Genomic DNA, 19,807 nt, shown 5'->3' with positions numbered 1-19,807 from the left:
GCGATCAAAGAACGCTCTCTTTACAGTCGCTGGATCTGTCAATCAAACAGCGCAAGTTTATTAGTGACTGAGTTCTGGACTCCCGTTTTATTCAGTAAATCTCTTAGTTATATCGAGTTTGCACTGTTAGTTATGATGAAAGCATTTGTTAGTGTGCAGAAATTGAGTTGCAACGACGAGATCACTGCTTTCATGCGCTCAATAACATGTCTGTGATCGGCTACAATGTTCATCACTGCAACCTTTAATGCCACAAACTAAATATAATGCCATAGATTTAAATGTAATGCTATAATTAACAGTTCACGATTCACGATTAGTTAACCTTGAGTGCTGTAATAGTAAAAACATGCTAAAAGTTTTTGAGACAGTAATACTTAGCTATTTCATATTGCAAAGATGTTAGAAAATCACAGCAGTGGGCGTTTACACAAGTCTCACAGCAGACACGCCCCTTAAAACAGAGCGTTCCAATAAGAGGGCTAAATCAGGGTGGGAAAATGTGACAGTTTTTGATGTAAAAATCATACTAACATTATAAGTGTACCCAATGCACCCCTTTAAATTAGTGCATTGACTAAGTGCTGTCTGCTACTGAACTGTAAAAAATTATTTTTATGATTATTTATTTATTTATTTTTTTTCAGAACATTTCACAAATCTTTTGTCAAATCAGCTTCGCTTCAAAAACATTGTTCAGATAACTGAGTAGAAAAAGGGCCTAGTGACACCCCTGTTACCGGTGTCTCCCCCCCCCTTTGAAGTCACTAGCTGATTGCCTAATCCTAACCCCTCCCCCACACCTAATCCTAAACATACCAATGCTAGGGGGGTAAAAATTTGGCAGGGGTCAGAATTCGGCACAACACCGGCAACATGTGAGAAGTGTCAGTATGCAAGAAAAAGTGAGGGTACGCTACAGCTTAAAATATAGAAGTCCCGGTGCTTCGTACTGGTGCGTACCGCCCCACTTGGAGCATTGCTCACCCTCATGTTCCAAACTTCTATGAATTTCTTTGCTCTTCGCAACATAAAAGATGATATTTTGAAGAACATTGCGGTCCAAACAACATTATACCCAATAACTTTCATTGTATGGACAAAAAGCACTTTTTTCAGAATATCTTCTTTTGTTTTCCACCGAAAAAAGTCATACTGGTTAGGAATGACATGAGGGTGATTAAATGAGTCTTTTTTAGTTGAACTATCTTTTTAGGTACAATGGAGCTGCGCTTGCATTGCATCAGCCAAGTATTTCTGTTTGCATAGAGTATGTCTCTGTGTGAGTATGAGCTATACTGCTCAATCTAAAGGGAAGGTTTGTAGGTCAGAATGTTGCTCACTGCAGCCCAGCCAGAAATAGACCAGCCATGGTTATATTTCTCTTGCTCGTTTTCTTGGATCTCCTGTTTCTTCTCTGTGCAGCTGCAATGGTGTGCACAACTGAACCTGTGTGTCTAAAAGGTTAATTGACCAGTGGATGCCTGTTTTGCAGCAAAAGCCACAGTTTTCATATGTTGGAGCATTATTTTCTCAGAGCCTTGTGTTTTTCTTCTTGGTCTTTGCAATACACCATCATACACCAATACAAATCAATAGTTTTCAGCATTCTTAATGAGTAAACCATAGTATACCTAGCGACACTAGTAAACACCACATTTTCTTCAAAAAATTGAAAATTCTAGTTTAACTTATTCCCTTTCATTTGTATTTTTCACATCATTCAGGGATGAGAGGAATCAATCCATCATTGTGAGTGGAGAATCCGGAGCAGGGAAAACTGTTTCAGCAAAATACGCCATGCGTTACTTTGCCACGGTCAGCGGCTCTGCCAGTGAAGCCAATGTAGAGGAGAAAGTTCTGGCATCCAACCCCATCATGGAGGTGAGTTTTTCCTGCATCACTAGATCAGTGTGTCGTTCTGGAATCAGTACTGAGACCCGGGCTGTTTGTTTTCATGAAGGTCTTTAATAATAAAGACATTTATGTCTCAGAGAGCCAAACCCCTTGGGCTTGGAGGCTAAAAGCTGTTCACTGGCTGAATGCGAGTGTCTTGTTCAGAGCATTATATCTGCTCTTCCCCGCATGGTCTTCATCTCCCCAGGGCTCATTTCCCTCAGTACTGCAGCAGAGACAGAGAGTGTATGTGTGTGTTTGAGTGCTCATATGTGTATTAGTGTAAGTTTAGTGTTAGCATAAAGCTCATATGACCTTCTCTGCTGTCCTCAGCTCATATATTTCTTCAACATACTTAAAACAGACACAGTCACTTTGTTTCAGAAACTAGCTACCTCCATTTACATTTTAGCATCTACAAGCATCATGGGAACTCCAAACATAAAGACTATTCCAAAAGATATGTGGAATAATTACATAATTATTATAATTATGAAAAAAAATCTTCTTATAATACCAAATTCAAAGGCAGTATTATCCTGCACAGATAATATGCTGCAGCAATGATGTATTTTTGTAGGCCAACCCGGAAGTTAGCATCACCCTGGTTCGCTAAGTGAAAACACAATAGTATTTTTCCATTGGCTTTTGGATTATCACAGAAAATAAGCTCTATGATTATTACTAGGGCTGCCCCCTAATAGTCGACTGTTAGTTGACAAGAAGGCTTAGTCGACCAAAATTTCATTAGTTGGTTAGTCGCAGAAAAAAAAAAAACTCCACAGGAAGTGATGAAATCAGACAGTCTGTGACGGACAGATCGTTAACGGCAGGAAATCCAAACATTCACTCATCATTCATGAAACATGTAAGTAGCAACTTTACAAGTTCATTCACTCTAACCTAAACACCTAGATAAATGTGCTCTATTATTTGCTGCATATCCAAGTGTTTGTGTGGAGAGCGTGCTTACTGCATGACATGGGGGCGCTGGTGCAATCACTTGCATTTAACTTAAAATACTTTTGGTCATACTCAAAATAACAACAAAACGTTGTGATTTTGTAAAATAATGAAAACAAACAGGATGCACTTCCTGCCGTCTTGATCTCAAGTGAACTTGAGCGCGTCACAAAAATGAACCAAAACTCAGCATATATTTGCCTCACAGACATGAGAAATGTTTATGGAACGCTTGAAATGTCTGTTCATAAAATATCTATTTGTAAATTAAAATCTAAATCAAATATTCTCAGATTATGTAATCCATATGAAACGTGCATATAGGTGTGTCTAGTACGAGTTAGCATCGTCGACTTCATCTCTGCAGCTGAAAACACACAAAACGCTAGTTTCTATCAATAAGTTATTAAAATTTTCAGACAGTCTCCTTCTCTTTTTCATGCCACATTCATAATCATTATGTTTGCCAGTGTGCTGCTGCAAGCTTTATGCATCCGTTTCAGAGCTGATTAGGCTATGTATTATATATAGTTATATATGGTTTAGTCGTATAATATATGGTTTATTAATTAGTCGACTAATTGCTTAAATGAACGACAACTAGTCGGCTAGAAAAATCTTTAGTCAAGGGCAGCCCTAATTATTACACATTTTGTCCATCATGATAACCTTCACAATTGAACACAAGTTTTATGAATTTTGAAGCCTAGATTCAATCACCAGAAGTAAAAAGCTGAACATAGGCTATAAACAAACTACACCATGGTCGGATGACTTCAACATTAATCATTTGATAGTCATTTGATACAATGCACTTATTGTGTACATACATACATGATTACATTGTACTTGTATTTTAAAAATGCCTGCATATATGTAATTACATATGTAATTAATTTCTGTAATTGCATCATAATTACACTGTTGACCCTTCTCTTACACCTTAACCCACCCTTAAACCTAACCATACCACCAAACCTGTCCTAAACTTGAAAAGTAAATCATAAAGTAGTTTATTTTGCTTAAAAATCATATAAATGCATGAGGTGGCATAGGGGCCCCCTAGTATTAATACAAATACTTTAGCTAAAGTAACTTATTTTCATCATATCTAAGTAAATATTTGTTCAAAACAATCACTTCAGCAAAGTTTGTACCATATTTTGATAGAAAAAATAATTAAATGTACTTATGATTAAATGTTTATTTTAAAAATGCTGAATTTCAATAAGAAAAAAAAGCTTCTTACACTGCTAAAAGGAGATGCCATAATAATTTAATATGGCTTTACAGTAGTAACAATAAATATAATTCATTATATTACATTTTTAAAAATGATGATTTGATTCATTATAGATATGATGTTTGTGGACACCCAACTTAATAAATGATACTGACCATTTGGGAAAAGTCAGCCAGCTATTTATCACGTAAGCTATATTGGCTTTAGCCAGTGCCTTAACAATAGGAGCAATTTTTATCTTAAATACCTTACTTTTACATATTCTTCAGTTATTGAAAAACTGATAAATTAATTACCTTGAACAAAACTGAATATCATTAGCAAGTCAAATGAGCCTTTTACCCCAGTGTTCCTTTAGCCTCGTTGTACCCTGTATTGTTGAATTCAATTGAGATTCAGATCTCCCATGCCCTTTGCATGAGCATGGATTTTTTTACTGCCTTATAATAAAATAGATTGTAAAATATTGTGTGAAATATTTATACTTTCCCCCCCTAACACTTCCCTATCTACCATTGGACATATAGAAAGGTAGCCCCACCCCAAACTCATGCCATTGGTTGGGCCTAGCTACAGGTGTTTACTTTAGTATTTACATTGATGATACATACCATTGTTCAGAGCTAAATAACACATTGTGAAAAAAATGATCTGAACTTGTTTAGAATTTTTAGTCAGGTTTAATGAATTCATACCCTATAAACATGCCTCTCTTCCAGAAGCTTAGTTGCTTGCTGATTCTGATTCTGACAGAGTTCCTCACCAGGTTTCTGCTCTGTGGGGGAGGCAGTATCAACTTCCTGACCTGCTGTAGAGACCCAGAGAGGCAACGCTCCATGTCGTCTCCCACACACATGATCTTCCTGTCACTGTGTTTTTTAATCAATAACCTTTCTGTGTGCTCCTTAAACTTTTAACCCTGTTCTCTTCTAACTGAAACAATAAAGAAACCCACAGGTCAGTCCAGTACTTGCACTCAAGCTGATGTCTTTTCTGTTCTTATCTCTAGTCTATCGGTAACGCCAAGACCACCAGGAATGACAATAGCAGTCGATTTGGGAAATACATTGAGATTGGCTTTGATAAGAGGTATCACATCATCGGTGCGAACATGAGGACATATCTACTGGAGAAATCACGTGTCGTATTTCAGGTGAGGGACGAGCATGAATGGAGACTCACTTTGGAGATTCACTTTGGTCTTTATATCTTAAACTACCCATATTCTAAACCTTTTCAGCATCTTATTTTGGCTCAAAAGGTCCACAATCTTAAATAAAATATCGATTGAGCATTTTCCACCCTCTCTCTGACATTTTGAATTAAACAGGCTATTTTCAACCTTATATTTAAGACTTGACCTATGTCAGGATTGGCTAATCTTTCTGATTAAAAAAGTAATTTGGCATAAAATGTGGAATTGAATAGTATATAAATATATAGTATAGTGCTGTCAAAAGTACTGACTTTGATACCAAGTCGATACAGTAATTTTAAAAATGTGACGCTTTGAGCGCTATTGAGCGGATTTGTATACACCCCTGATTGGCCATTGTCTTCATGCGCTCAATATTTATGTCTGTGATTTGCAACAATGATCAGCGCACGGGAGCGTTTAAAAGCACATGGAAGTGTTTGAATTTGAAAGTGTTTTGAAAGCAGGAGTAGGAGCGTTTGAAAGCAGACGTCTATCAGCAGACCGGTCCACTGATAGAAATCTGCTTTCAAACGCTCCCATGTGTATCTGAGCAAGTGCTTGGTGAAGAGCATCATTGATGACTATTTACAACATGTTTTTGAAGCGTGGATCACTGTAGCCAATCACAGACATATATGTTGAGCGTGTGAACACAATGGCCAATCAGAGGTGTTTATGAATCCCCTCAACAGCTCTCAAAGCGTCTCATTTTTAAAATTTCAGTATCGACTTGTTATCGAAGTCTGTACTTTTGACAACACTAATATAGTATGTAAAAGTCTGGGTGGTCATCTGTTGATGTATTGATGGTTGTGATGTCATAGCCATGACAATTTCTGAATCAATAATTTTTGTAGTTTTTTTGTGAATGGACTGAGGGGGGAATTTTGAGTTGTGAATGGTTGAATATGTTTGCATAGTATATCAAACAATTTCATTTCAAAAGAGTCTAGAATCGACTAGAATACAGTAGTGAGAAGAGCATGGAAATCTCTGTGCCTTTCAGATGGAAATGTTGATTTCTCTCTTTGCCCTCATATGTGATTTTCCATGCCAGTTTTTCCCCTCTGAAATACTGAATGAATGTGTAGTTTCTTCTTTGGAGTCTTAAACTAAAAGCCTGCTGTGTTTCAGAATTACCACCAGATGTTATCAAACACTTAGTGATCCAGAGATTAACTCTCTGTGTGTGTTTTTGAATCTTTCTAATGGTTTTTAATGTTATCCCAGACATATCAGATACTTAACTTGATTTTAACATTTGCATGAATTAGATGGGGACAAACGAGTCATTCTGTTTTCCAACATTACTATAATATTATCAGTTGTTAATTTTAACCTTTTTGTATACAAACATTTGAATTGCACAATGCAGTTTTTATAATTATAACTTTATAATGTAACTTTTTAATGACGTTTATGTTTGTACTCCAATTTGTGTTTTGAAATATAAACAGTTAAACGGTGGCTGTCATAACTTGTTTTCATGACGGATGTATTCAAACATACATTCAATATTGAAGAACATGTAAAAATATAATAAATATGTAATATAGCGCATATATTTAGCAAAATGCTCCTTTATAGAGTTAACTTTCCAACCAACTATCCAGCTATGGACATTGAATGGCTTTTCTGAGGTAAATGTAACGTTAAGTGACATTGTTTACAAGCTGTTTCATCTTTCCATGGTTGAAACACTGATTGATTGATTACATGAGACATGATAATTTCAGTAAGCTGTACTGTATCTTTCAACATACCTTCTGATGGTCATTTATGTGTGTTTTGTGTTATAACTATATTGAAACTGCTTTGAAGAATGGCATAAGACAGTGTTCACAGACAGGAGCAGCCAGCCGCCACACCCTCTGAACCACACCACACTTCCTGCTTATGTCAGATCTAATTTTAGCTCCTCTCAGATACCTCAGGGATTTAATTCACAGGACTATTTTCATTCCTTGAAGGCTCCTGTGTCTTTCTGCACTTTCAAGACTCCAAGCCCTAGTGAGCTACATATAAGCTAATATTATGCTGTCTTCTCCAATACCTTCTTCTGCCCAAATTGCTTCACAGAGAAGGAACATCCATAATGTACTGTGATAAGCTAAAAAATGAATTCTAAAATGGTGGATGAAGCAAGAAAAATGTTGATTAAAATATTATGTCATCCAATGTGGAAAATATTGATTAAAAACAGTTAAATCAAATTTAAAATTGATTGTTTTAATATTTCGTGCTGAGTGCTTTGTATGCTCATTAGAGTATCACATAATATTGTCAGGGTGATTCGATTCATAAGTTTACAATTCGATCCTGATCTTGTTTCAGTATTGATTGATTAATTTGGCTAAATATCAAGTACAGTAGGGCCTACATACCTTCTGATGTTCATTGATGTTTATTTGGTGCTATAACTAGTAATAAAGAGGAAGACAGATCAGTTCACGTGCCACTTGAACGAGAATGAGAGCGTAAGAACAGTGCCAGTTGTGTGAGTCTCACGCTGAATGTGTGAGAGTTGGCAGCCCTGTATTGTTAGCTTAGTTACATGCTAATCACACTTATTTGGAGTCGAGTCTTTGTTGCTCTTCAAGTGAGGAGTGTTTTTTATGAGACCACAGTTGCTGGTTATGTAGAGTGCTCCAAATCAGTCACCTGTGGATTCTGCCTTTCAAGGTAGCTGCCTATGCAAACAGTAGACAACTAGGCAGCTCACTAGGTTTTCATTGAGCAAATATAGGCTGTATCCAAAATCTTCCCTTATTCACTACATTACTCCATTAATATAGTACACTGAATGAGTGAATGTAAACGAGTGAGTGAATTCAGACACTGAGTGTGCTGGAAGTGCAGCGGGACATTCAGTGCACTGGTGTTCTCTTGCGGCTAGGCGTTGAGTATACATTGGTTGTACAGTCATTGAGGTGCATTATGGGATTGAATAAGTGCACTCGATAATGTCCACTATAGTTTCGGACACCACTACAAATGGCTGCCCCCATAGTGATGCACCAAAATTTTGGCAACTGAAAATATTTGGCAGAAAATTATTTATTCGGAGGGCGGAAATCATTGACCGATGGCGAGTCTTTGTCAGCGTCTATATTATGCACACAACATGGATAAACTACAACAGATAAACATGTCAGCTGTGTAGATGCTAGGGCTGACAATGTCAAATTGTTGTTTTTATTCAATCCTCTCTTTGATGAACCGAGATCTTTTAGTCTATGCTGTTTTCAGTTGATGTGTGAACAAAGCTTTGTGCTTTTTTACTATTGATATGAAACAAAGTCTTAGCTTTCAAATTTGGTAAATTTTATGACTGTTTTATTACGAAATTCAAACAATAAATGTTGTTTAGACACTCTTTAATGTGGCGTGACTGTATGTTTGAATACATCTGTCAAGATTTTTTTTTTTTATTACATCCACTGTTTAAAAGTTTATATTTCATTGAATTAATATATCATTAAAACATGTATATGTGTGTGTATATATATATATATATATATATATATATATAAAGTCTTATGTGCAATTTTAATTTTTATGTTTTTTAAGTTTTTGTGTTGGATAATCAAATAAATTTGATTAATTAATTAATTATTAAATAAAAAACTATTTTACTTTGTGTTTCTGTAAAAAGTTCATTTCAGTGCCTCACTACCAAATAGTGCACTATGTAGGGGTAAAGGGTTCAGACACAGCCATAGTTTTAGCCCTTCGCTTGCCCAAATCTGAAAGATACAAAAGTTACTATAAAGTATGTCATCCAAAGGGGTTGCACCAGTATTAATTGGCCCCAAAACTGATCAGGTCACTTAAATCAATTCATCTGGCCCAGGTGTGAGAAACAGGGTTGGAATTCAGAGGCTTTTTCTCCTTCTGGGAAGCTCAGAAAGATTAAAGCTGGACAGGAATGAGGATAATGGAGTTAAACATGTCTGTTCAGTGTTATATAACATACTCAAAGAGACTGCTGTTGTGCTTAGGGGAATTCCAGATGAGTTAGGTATGTGGGATTGTGTCAGATGCAGAGTTTGACCAGAAATGTACTCTATGCAAGTATGTAAATTGAATGGTATTTTGCAAGCTTGTTGCATTACTGTGACAGTAATGGATTGCACCACTTTTATGTGTGGTATTTCATCACAAAAACCCGTGCCTTATTCACTAACCACCTGCAGTCTGTGCTGGTATTGTGTCATGCGTGTGTTTAATTTAAATAATTACCCTTCTTTTCAGCAGAATGTTATTAAAAAAGGATATTTGTGTATAGTTTTCTTTTGATCATTTCCCCAGTTATATTTCCCCAGGGTATATTTTATTTCCCCCCTAAATTTTCATATATTGATGGTCTAGTTTGGTGGGACAAAAAGTCAGATTGAATTGAATTTGAGTATTTTTGTTTTATATTAGTTATGGATTAAATTATTCTTAAGAAATAAATTATTCTTATCTTTATTCTCAAGTTAGAAAATAAGAAGAAACTAGCAGTTACCAAGAATATTATTCTTAAGAATGTTCGGTCCCACTAACTATAGTGATGTTGTCTGTGGCCGGTTGCAAAAACTGCTTAGACTAGTCTTAGTTAGTCATCTCATTTTTTTCTTCAAGACTGGTCATAACTTTTTTTTTAAATCAGTTACATAAAAAGGTAGATTGGTCTAATTTGAATTAAAAAAGTAAGATTAGCCCTAATTAACTGTTTGTTGGTCAGACTAGTTCTTAAGACACAGTCTTAAATTAGAGGCAATGTTTATGCAGCCGTCCCCTGTGGTCCACTTTACAGCTTATTCTGGCCAAGCACTACCCACTTAGACAGGAAGAGTCCATCTGACTGACATTTGCTGGGACCAACCGCATCTTTAGGGGCAGACAAATCTGAAAATGATGCCACAATAATAGTCCAGTATTCAACAAAGCTATAGGTTTTTCAATTAATGGTTCAGTAGTTGTCGCATATTTAGAATGAAATATTGAGTTTGTGGTCTGTCTTGAATTTCTGTCCATCCATATTTTCTTCATATATCACAGATATAATTCAAAACTGAAATGAAATATGATTTTGCTCTTGGATATATAGTTTACTTGGTGCTAATTGAAAGCTAGTAACTCTGAATATCTTTTCATAAAAGGATCTGATGGCACGAACAGTAAGCTGACATGAAGTCAGGTTTATTATCTCTGGTGAAGTATGAATGCCACAGTCAACACCGACACACTTTATAATTAACGCACTTCATGATCATATAGTGTTGTTCTTCAAAGCCTCTCAAACATGTTAAAGTGCCCCTATTATGCTATATAAAAGGTTCCTAATTTTTAATAGGTTTACTTGTATCAAAGGTTTAAAAAACACTTTAATTTTCTTAAAATATATATTGCAGCATCACCTGATTTCTCAAAGAGTCTAAAAACGGTTAGTTCGAAGATTCAACCCCTCCTTTCTGAAAGCCTACTCTGCTCTTATTGGTCAGATGGCCCAGTCTGTTGTGATTCGTCTACCGTTTACAGCATGAGACGGAAACAAAACGCCCATTACCATATCTGAATTTCAGCTCTGGAGGCTTCCTTAGCACTTGTATACACAGTGATACGTACAGTAACAATGGCGTCGGTTTTACCGTATCAAATCCTCATCCTTTTGAAGTGCAGCAAAGTGGATTCACAGCACTGAAAATAGCTTCTTCTCGACATGTCAACAACACAAACCAAATCTCCCAGGCCTCAGCTACATCTACAGTGTTGTTGCTGTGGGTCAAAGCAGACATTGTTTGCAGGCAGCCAATGAAGACCATAGGCTGGCATTATGCAAATTTGTTACATTGTTACATAGGTATGTAACAGGAAGTGAGACTGGAATTACTGACGACTTGTTTCGGCAGATCAGAATCTATTCTTTTAGGAGACAACTTTATTTGTCTGCACTTTGATCTTTAAAACTTTGCATACCTTTTATATTCAAAATATATTTGAATAATATTCGAAAACCATAATAGTGGCACTTTAAGTGAGTACTTGCGGCTTCATGAGCAGTAATTGATTTGTTTTGAAAGTCTGTTTTTCTAAGTCCTACAAATTATGCTTGGGTTTCTTGTTACGCAATAAAAATACTGCAGATGGAACCAACTGTTGATCTTAAATAATCTTATATGCTATTTTTGTTTTTCTTGCGCTTCTTGTTCTCCAGGCGGATGAAGAGAGGAATTATCATATCTTCTATCAGCTCTGTGCATCTGCTCACCTCCCGGAGTTTAAAGCCCTGAAACTTGGTGAGCCAGACACACACAAAATAATCCAGCATATTTCATTCAAGAGGAGAGGGTTTTTTTTTTTTTTTTTTTTTTTTTTTTTTTTTTTTTACGAGAATGTTATTCAGATTAGGTTTACTCATTCATGGGAATATTTTAGCTGTAAAGGAATGATGGGGAGGTGAGTTTTAATGTAACTTTTTTTTTTTTTTTTTTTTTTAATTAAAAAAAATATAAAATATTATTAATAAGAGAGTGCAAAAAATCCATCTTCCACACCATGTTACAGTGTTATGCGAAAGTTTGGGAACCCCTTGCAGAATCTGTGAAAATGTGAATAATTTTAACAAAATAAAAGAGATCTTACAAAATGCATGTTATTTTTTTTTTTTTTTATTTTTTTATTTTTTAGTACTGTCCTGAGTAAGATATTTTACATAAAAGATGTTTACATATAGTCCACAAGACAAAAAATAGCTGAATTTATGAAAATAACCCTGTTCAAAAGTTTGGGAACCATTGGTTCTTAATACTGTGTGTGGTTACCTGGATGATCTTTTTGTTGTGTGATGGTTGTTCATGAGTCCCTTGTTTGTCCTGAACAGTTAAACTGAGCTCTGTTCTTCAGAAAAATCCTCCAGGTCCTGCAGATTCTTCAGTTTTATAGCATCTTTTGCATATTTGAACCCTTTCCAGCAGTGACGATATGATTCTCAGATCCATCTTTTCACACTGAGGACAATTGAGGGACTCAAACACAACTATTAAAAAAGGTTCAAACATTCACTGATGCTCTAGAAGGAAACACGATGCATTAAGAGCCGGGGGGTGAAAACTTTTGAATTTGAATATCAAGGTAAATTGTACTTAATTTGTCTTCCGGGAAACATGTAGGTATCTTCCATCCAGGCAACCACACACAGTATTAAGAAACTTTTGAACGGGGTTATTTTAATAACTTCAGCTATTTTTTTGTCTTGTGGGCTATATGTAAACATCTTTTATGTAAAATATCTTACTCAGGACAATACTAAATAAAAAATAACATGCATTTTGTACGAACTCTCTTATTTTGTTAAAATTTTTCACAGATTCTGCAAGGGGTTCCCAAACTTTTGCATAACACTGTATATCTGCACACAGTTTTGACTGTGTGTAGCATGAATTTGAAAGTTTGTTGTCACAACCAACAAGAAAAATTGACCATGGATTATTCAAAACGGCAAACCTCCGAGGAACCTCCAGTTGAAAAAAACAAAACATTATTTATTTGTCAGCCCACACTAATATAATATCCCGTATCCACGTATCCATCGAACCACATTCACCACATTTGCAGAGGAGTGGAGCCGAACCAAATCCAAAACAATGTTCTTCTGCAGTTTTTTTTTTTTTTTTTTTTTTTTTTTTTGTTATTTTAACCACTAGAGGGCCTAAAGTTACATAGTGCAGCTTTAAGGGAATAGTTCACCCAAATCATTTAAATCATTTGACTTTGGATAATCTTCGAAACACAAATTAAGATATTTGTTTATATAATATTGCTTTATATGATGAACAGATTTAATTTAGGCTTTCATATATAAAGAGCATCACATAGGGTAAACACATACACTTGTGCATGTCACTGGTTCTTGTGTATCACACACACACGTTTGAGCTTCCACGTTTACCATAAGTGATGCTCTTGATGTATGTGTGTTGATCATTGTTTAGATGTAAATAAAACCCCAAATTACATCTGTTCATCATATAAAGCAATTGTTTCTCTTCACAAGACTGCGTGCTTCATATCGATTTGTTTCACAACGCCTTTATGACCTTTTCGGATCTTCTAAGTTTTGCTTATCTGGACTTTCAATGGAGGGCAGAAACCTCTCAAGTTTCTTTAAAAATATCTTAATGTGTGTTTTGAAGATGAACCAACATCTTATGAGATGAGGGTACGTAAAAGAGTGAATGTTAAAAATTGAATGCCTAAAGGATTAGTTCAATTCTGAATGAAATAAAGGTTTTTGAGGTAAACATTCCAGGATTCTTCTCCATATAGTGGACTTCAGTGGGGTTCACCGGGTGGAAGGTCCTAATTGCAGTTTCAGTGCAGCTTCAAAGGGCTCTATGCAATCCCAGATGAGGAATAAGGGGCTTATCTAGTGAAACGATCTGTCATTTAAAAAAAAAAAAAAAAAAAATGTGGTTAAAAAGTATATACATTTACAAAAAATGACAGATCGTTTCACTAGATAAGACCCTTATTCCTCTTCTGAGCCTTTTGAAGCTCCGCTGAAACTGCAATTGGGACCTTCCACCCAGTGAACCCCACTGAAGTCCACTATATGGAGAAGGAATGTTTTCCTCAAAAACCTTAATTTCTTTTCGACTGCAGAAAGAAACACATGAACATCTTGGATGACATGGGAGTGAGTAAATTATCAAGAAATTTTCATTCAGACGTGAACTAATCCTTTAAATCCTAAAAATTAAAAACCGAATTAAAAAAAGTATAATAGTATAGGGTTAGTCTACAGTATATACTACTTATAGTATAGTATTATACAGTATTTATAGTATAGTACTATATAGTATTATTATAGAAGTATTTATTTTATATAGTATTTATTATTATTTATTATACAGTATTATAATATAGTATTATATAGTATTATACTACTTATAGTACTAATTAATTTTATATTAAAAACATATTAAGTCTATGTAAATAATTATAAATGAATAAAAAGTCTCTGGCATGTCCCTATTTAAATAGTTGAACATGTGTTTGGGGGTAACGTGTCTGATCAGAGTGTGTTCGTGTTGGCACAGCATGGAGAGCGGCTATCAGAGCTGTCATACTGAGAGGCGGGCTGTGCAGGTCTAAATACACACACACGCAGCCACATATGAATACTGAAGCTACTGTAGTTTGGTTCCACACACACCTCTCCCTATCATCTCTTCTCTGTTTGCTTCACCCACTTGCTCTAAAACACACACACACACTACTGGCTCTGTGCTCTCTCCTGCTTGCCTACTCAGCTGACTTCCTGCTCAGCTGACGCCCCGTTAATGTGAGAGTTTGTGTGTGTGTGTGAATCTCTCAATAAGGTCTCTGTTGCCAAGCAACAGTGTATCGTTCGTTAAATCTATGAAGAAGGTTTTGTATTTTAGGGTCTGTGTCTGTGAATAAGAGAAGGGTTCTTATTAATGCAAATCTGTGTAGTCCTATTCATTAATGGTTGGGGTGTTTTCTTGCATAATTAAAGCTGTTTTGATGAGCATAGTGTGTCCAAATGAATGATTGAGAATTAACTATCTACAATTTTAGTTTTCCCGTTATGTTAAACATTGTCATATGAACAACCAGTCAGTAACTACAAACCCGATTCCAAAAAAGTTGGGACACTGTATAAATTGTGAATAAAAAAGGAATGTAATAATTTACAAATCTCATAAACTTATATTTTATTCACAATAGAATATAGATAACATATCAAATGTTGAAAGTGAGACATCTACAGTGCATAATATCATTCAAAGATTCAGAGAATCTGGAACAATCTCTGTGCGTAAGGGTCAAGGCCGGAAAACCATACTGGATGCCCATGATCTTCGGGCCCTTAGACGGCACTGCATCACATACAGGAATGCTACTGTAATGGAAATCACAACATGGGCTCAGGAATACTTCCAGAAAACATTGTCGGTGAACACAATCCACCGTGCCATTCGCCGTTGCCGGCTAAGACTCTATAGGTCAAAAAAGAAGCCATATCTAAACATGATCCAGACACGCAGGTGTTTTCTCTGGGCCAAGGCTCATTTAAAATGGACTGTGGCAAAGTGGAAAACTGTTCTGTGGTCAGACGAATCAAAATTTGAAGTTCTTTTTGGAAAACTAGGACGCCATGTCATCCGGACTAAAGAGGACAAGGACAACCCAAGTTGTTATCAGCGCTCAGTTCAGAAGCCTGCATCTCTGATGGTATGGGGTTGCATGAGTACGTGTGGCATGGGCAGCTTACACATCTGGAAAGGCACCATCAATGCTGAAAGGTATATCCAAGTTCTAGAACAACATATGCTCCCATCCAGACGTCGTCTCTTTCAGGGAAGACCTTGCATTTTCCAACATGACAATGCCAGACCACATACTGCATCAATTACAACATCATGGCTGCGTAGAAGAAGGATCCGGGTACTGAAATGGCCAGCCTGCAGTCCAGATCTTTCACCCATAGAAAACATTTGGCACATCATAAAGAGGAAGATGCGACAAAGAAGACCTAAGACAGTTGAGCAACTAGAAGCCTGTATTAGACAAGAATGGGACAACATTCCTATTCCTAAACTTGAGCAACTTGTCTCCTCAGTCCCCAGACGTTTGCAGACTGTTATAAAAAGAAGATGGGATGCCACACAGTGGTAAACATGGCCTTGTCCCAACTTTTTTGAGATGTGTTGATGCCATGAAATTTAAAATCAACTTATTTTTCCCTTAAAATTATACATTTTCTCAGTTTAAACATTTGATATGTCATCTATGTTGTATTCTGAATAAAATATTGAAATTTGAAACTTCCACATCATTGCATTCCTTTTTTATTCACAATTTGTAGTGTCCCAACTTTTTTTGTAATCGGGTTTGTACATTGATTTAACTCTCAGGAGCCTTAATTACAACATAATGCAGTTGTAAGCTTTATGAATTTGATGCACTAAAAGGAACCAACTCTTAAGAGTCACTCGTTTGGGAATCATACTAGGTTGGAACACAGCAAACTGATCAAACATATTTTCACTCAAATATATGTGTATATATATATATATATATATATATATATATATATATATATATATATATATATATATATATATTCACCTCTTCTTCACGTACAAGTGTGAAGAAGTACAGTTCATTTTGTTGAATTAGTACGTTCAGATGATTCATTTCAATTAACCAGTACAGAAAATAGATTATTCATTTGATCCCCTGCACAGAAATCACTTTACATCTTTTTTTTTTTTTTTTTTTTTTTTTGTGCCAAATTATAGGGTTAAAATATGAAAATAATGTCATTTATTACTCACCCTCATGTTGTTCTACACCCGGAAGACCTTCGTTCATCTTCGGAACACAAAGATATTTTTGATTAAAACCGATGGCTCGGCGAGGCCTGCATAGACAGCAATAGTACTTCCTCTCTCAAGATCCATAAAGGTACTAAAAACATATTTAAATCAGTTCATGTGAGTTCAGTGGTTCTACCTTAATATTATAAAGCGACGAGAATATTTTTGTGCGCCAAAAAAATAAATGACTTTTTAACAATATCTAGTGATGGCCGATTTCAAAACACTGCTTCATGAAGCTTCGGAGCGTTACGAATCAAATCAGTGGTTCGGAGCGCCAAAGTCACATGATTTCAGCAGTTTGGCGGTTTGGTACGTGATCCGAGTCACTGATTCGACTCAAAAGATTCATAATGCTCCGAAGCAGTGTTTTGAAATCGGCCATCACTAGATATTGTTAAAAAGTTGTTATTTTGGGGGGGTTTTTTTGGCGCACAAAAAATATTCTTGTCGCTTTATAATAAGGTAGAACCACTGAACTCACATGAACTGATTTAAATATGTTTTTAGTACCTTTATGGATCTTGAGAGAGGAGGTACCATTGCTGTCCATGCAGGCCTCGCTGAGCCATCGCATTTAATCAAAAATATCTTAATTTGTGTTCCGAAGATGAACGAAGGTCTTACAGGTGTAGAACGACATGAGGGTGAGTAATAAATGACATTATTTCCATTTTTAGGTGAACTAACCCTTTAATTTGATAAATGCTGCAGTTTGTCACTTTATTTTAATTATATTATAAAATGAGGATATTTTATAGGTTTATTAGTTGTATTTGATATAAATATATCTGTTCAAATTGAGATAATTGATACGTTGATTCTAATTATTTTTGTGGTGTCATGTTTAATTAAGGTTAAAAGGATATTTAATTGTTTAAAAAGGTTCTGAACATCTTTTTAGGGCTCATTGTTTTGAACATATCTAATATAAGAAATGATTGGTTCATTAGATCATAAGATTGTCTCACATCAACATTTGGGCTTGGGTTTGCTGATAACCTAGCCTTGGGGTAGATCCTCGAGAAAGTCAGATTTTTTTCTTTTTTAGGTGGTATAATATTTTTTTTCATTTGAGTGGTATAATAAAAGTTTGTGCGTGTTTTTTTTTTTTTTTTTCCTCCACAGGGAAGGCTGATGATTTTCACTACACCAAACAGGGCAGGAACCCAGTGATAGATGGAATAGATGATGCCAAGGAGATGTCGACCACCAGGAACGCCTTCACACTGCTAGGTCAGACTGAAAGTTCGATAATTTATCATGTAGTTGAGAGTTTAATGTGCAAAATAACCATCTCGGATGAGGGAGTAAACTGCAGATTGCGAATGAGTGAATGAGACATTTATATAGAGCTTTACTATGTACTACTGTACACCCAAAGTGCTTTGCAATCATATCAGGGGGTTTGTCATCTCCCACCACCAGTGTGCAGCATCCACTTGGATGATGCGACAGCAGCCACAGAACGTCGCCAGTGCGCTTCCCGTTACTGGTGTGCATCTTGAGACAAAACAAGGGCACTGACATATCTTAAAAACAAGTTGCTTTCAGTTTAGACATCTCAAACATGCATTTTAGTCTGGGTCTAGGCTTAAGCCTTGTCTGTGAAACCGGGGAAAGGAGTTTTTGTGTGTTGGTGGTTGGAGGATTTTGTCCAAAATTTTACATAACATTAATGTGACCAACCAACCAAAGAGTTTTAGCAATTAAAAGAGTTAATAAAAGTATATAATATAAAATAATATTTATTTAACCCGGCCCCTATATGTACTATAATATTACACCACTTGACTATCATGACTCAGAATCTTAGAAAACTAGGTGCATGACACCCCTGATAGCAGACTGGGCATTCCCAGAATGCATTGTAGTGCAAGCTCACAGCAATGTGAGTTATAAACAGCTAAATGTATTTCATTCAATGTCAAAAGTATCAATAAAATAGTTCTTTTTTTTTTAAATTGACTAGCCAATTATTTTGTTAGGATTTTTTTAGTTCCTGTTATAATGTTGCGTTAGCTTAGCAACATGTTAAAGCCTAGCTCTGTTGGATTCAATCGAGACTGCCTGAGACTCCTCAGGCAGCAGAAATGAAGGCAGTTCAATTTTGTTTCAGAGCTATACTGTTTCTAGCTAGTCTATTAAACCGATTGATTATATGCTGATTTCTTGATGTTTTCGTATTGTTCAGTTGTTGATGTGTCTCTATAGGTGTAAATGAGTCCTATCAGATGGGCTTGTTTCGGATTCTGGCTTCGATTTTGCACCTGGGAAACGTGGAAGTGAAGGATAGAGACTCGGACAGCAGTATCATTCCAGTGAGTTTAATGTTGACTTAAGAGTTCAAATATTGTGGAGTGGCTTTTGTTACATGGTGAAAATAGAAACAAAATAACTGAAGAAATGTCTTGACAAAAAAAACCCTGATACTGTATGTTAAATTAGGTCTGTGTATTAAGTCTTGGAGCGTAAATACAAACTAATAGATCTGCCACTTGTTCTGTGTAATGTGTTACTTTTTATAGGAAGATTGCACTTTTTGTACAATTTAATAATGGTAATTCAATAATAGTTTAATAATAAAAAAAATACAATATTACACTGTGTTCCTAATTATTATGCAAGTGACATATCAGTAGGATTTCAGTACAATAAACATTCAGATTTGAGTTTTTCTAAGAAAGTGTTTGTTTTTTTATTTATCCATGTCTTTTTAGATAACTGGTATCAATCTCAGACAAAATAATTTGCCAGGTCTACTTAGGTAAATGGAAACCCTACTTAGAGGTTGTTCCACATTATTAAGCAAGTCACAGTTCTCATGCAATATGGGAAGGAAGAAAGATCTTTCTAAAGATAAAAAGCATGAAATGGTGCAATTTTGTGCAAAAGGCATGAAAACAGCTAATATTGTGTGAAAACTGAATGGAGATTATCGAATTATCATAAGATTTGTGAGTGATTTAGAGCACAGCAGAACTCGGTCAGACAAAGGCTTATTAAGGAAAGTTCCTGTCAAAAAAATTTATTGTATTAAAAGGGCAGCTATAAAAAAAGCCAGTGTTGAGCAGCAAACAGGTATTTGAAGCTGTTGGTGTCTCTGGAGTCTTG

The 19,807-nt window shown here is 35.7% G+C and overlaps 1 protein-coding gene across 1 annotated transcript in view; it reads left to right on the top strand.

Annotated features, from left to right (window-relative positions):
- The window catches only part of myo5aa (myosin VAa), a 96,517-nt gene that overhangs the window by 24,920 nt on the left and 51,790 nt on the right, over positions 1–19,807 (top strand). Inside the window, exons 5-9 of the mRNA XM_051870535.1 lie at positions 1,728–1,884; positions 5,112–5,255; positions 11,503–11,584; positions 17,822–17,929; positions 18,908–19,014. Of these exons, the coding sequence (XP_051726495.1) occupies positions 1,728–1,884; positions 5,112–5,255; positions 11,503–11,584; positions 17,822–17,929; positions 18,908–19,014 (598 nt within the window). The remainder of the gene's footprint in view (positions 1–1,727; positions 1,885–5,111; positions 5,256–11,502; positions 11,585–17,821; positions 17,930–18,907; positions 19,015–19,807) is intronic.

This window comes from Ctenopharyngodon idella, chromosome 18, assembly GCF_019924925.1.
Source record: "Ctenopharyngodon idella isolate HZGC_01 chromosome 18, HZGC01, whole genome shotgun sequence".
Taxonomy (NCBI): Eukaryota; Metazoa; Chordata; class Actinopteri; order Cypriniformes; family Xenocyprididae; genus Ctenopharyngodon; species Ctenopharyngodon idella.
The sequence above is the reverse complement of the archived record's forward strand: the minus strand, read 5'-3'. Positions and strand labels throughout refer to the sequence as shown.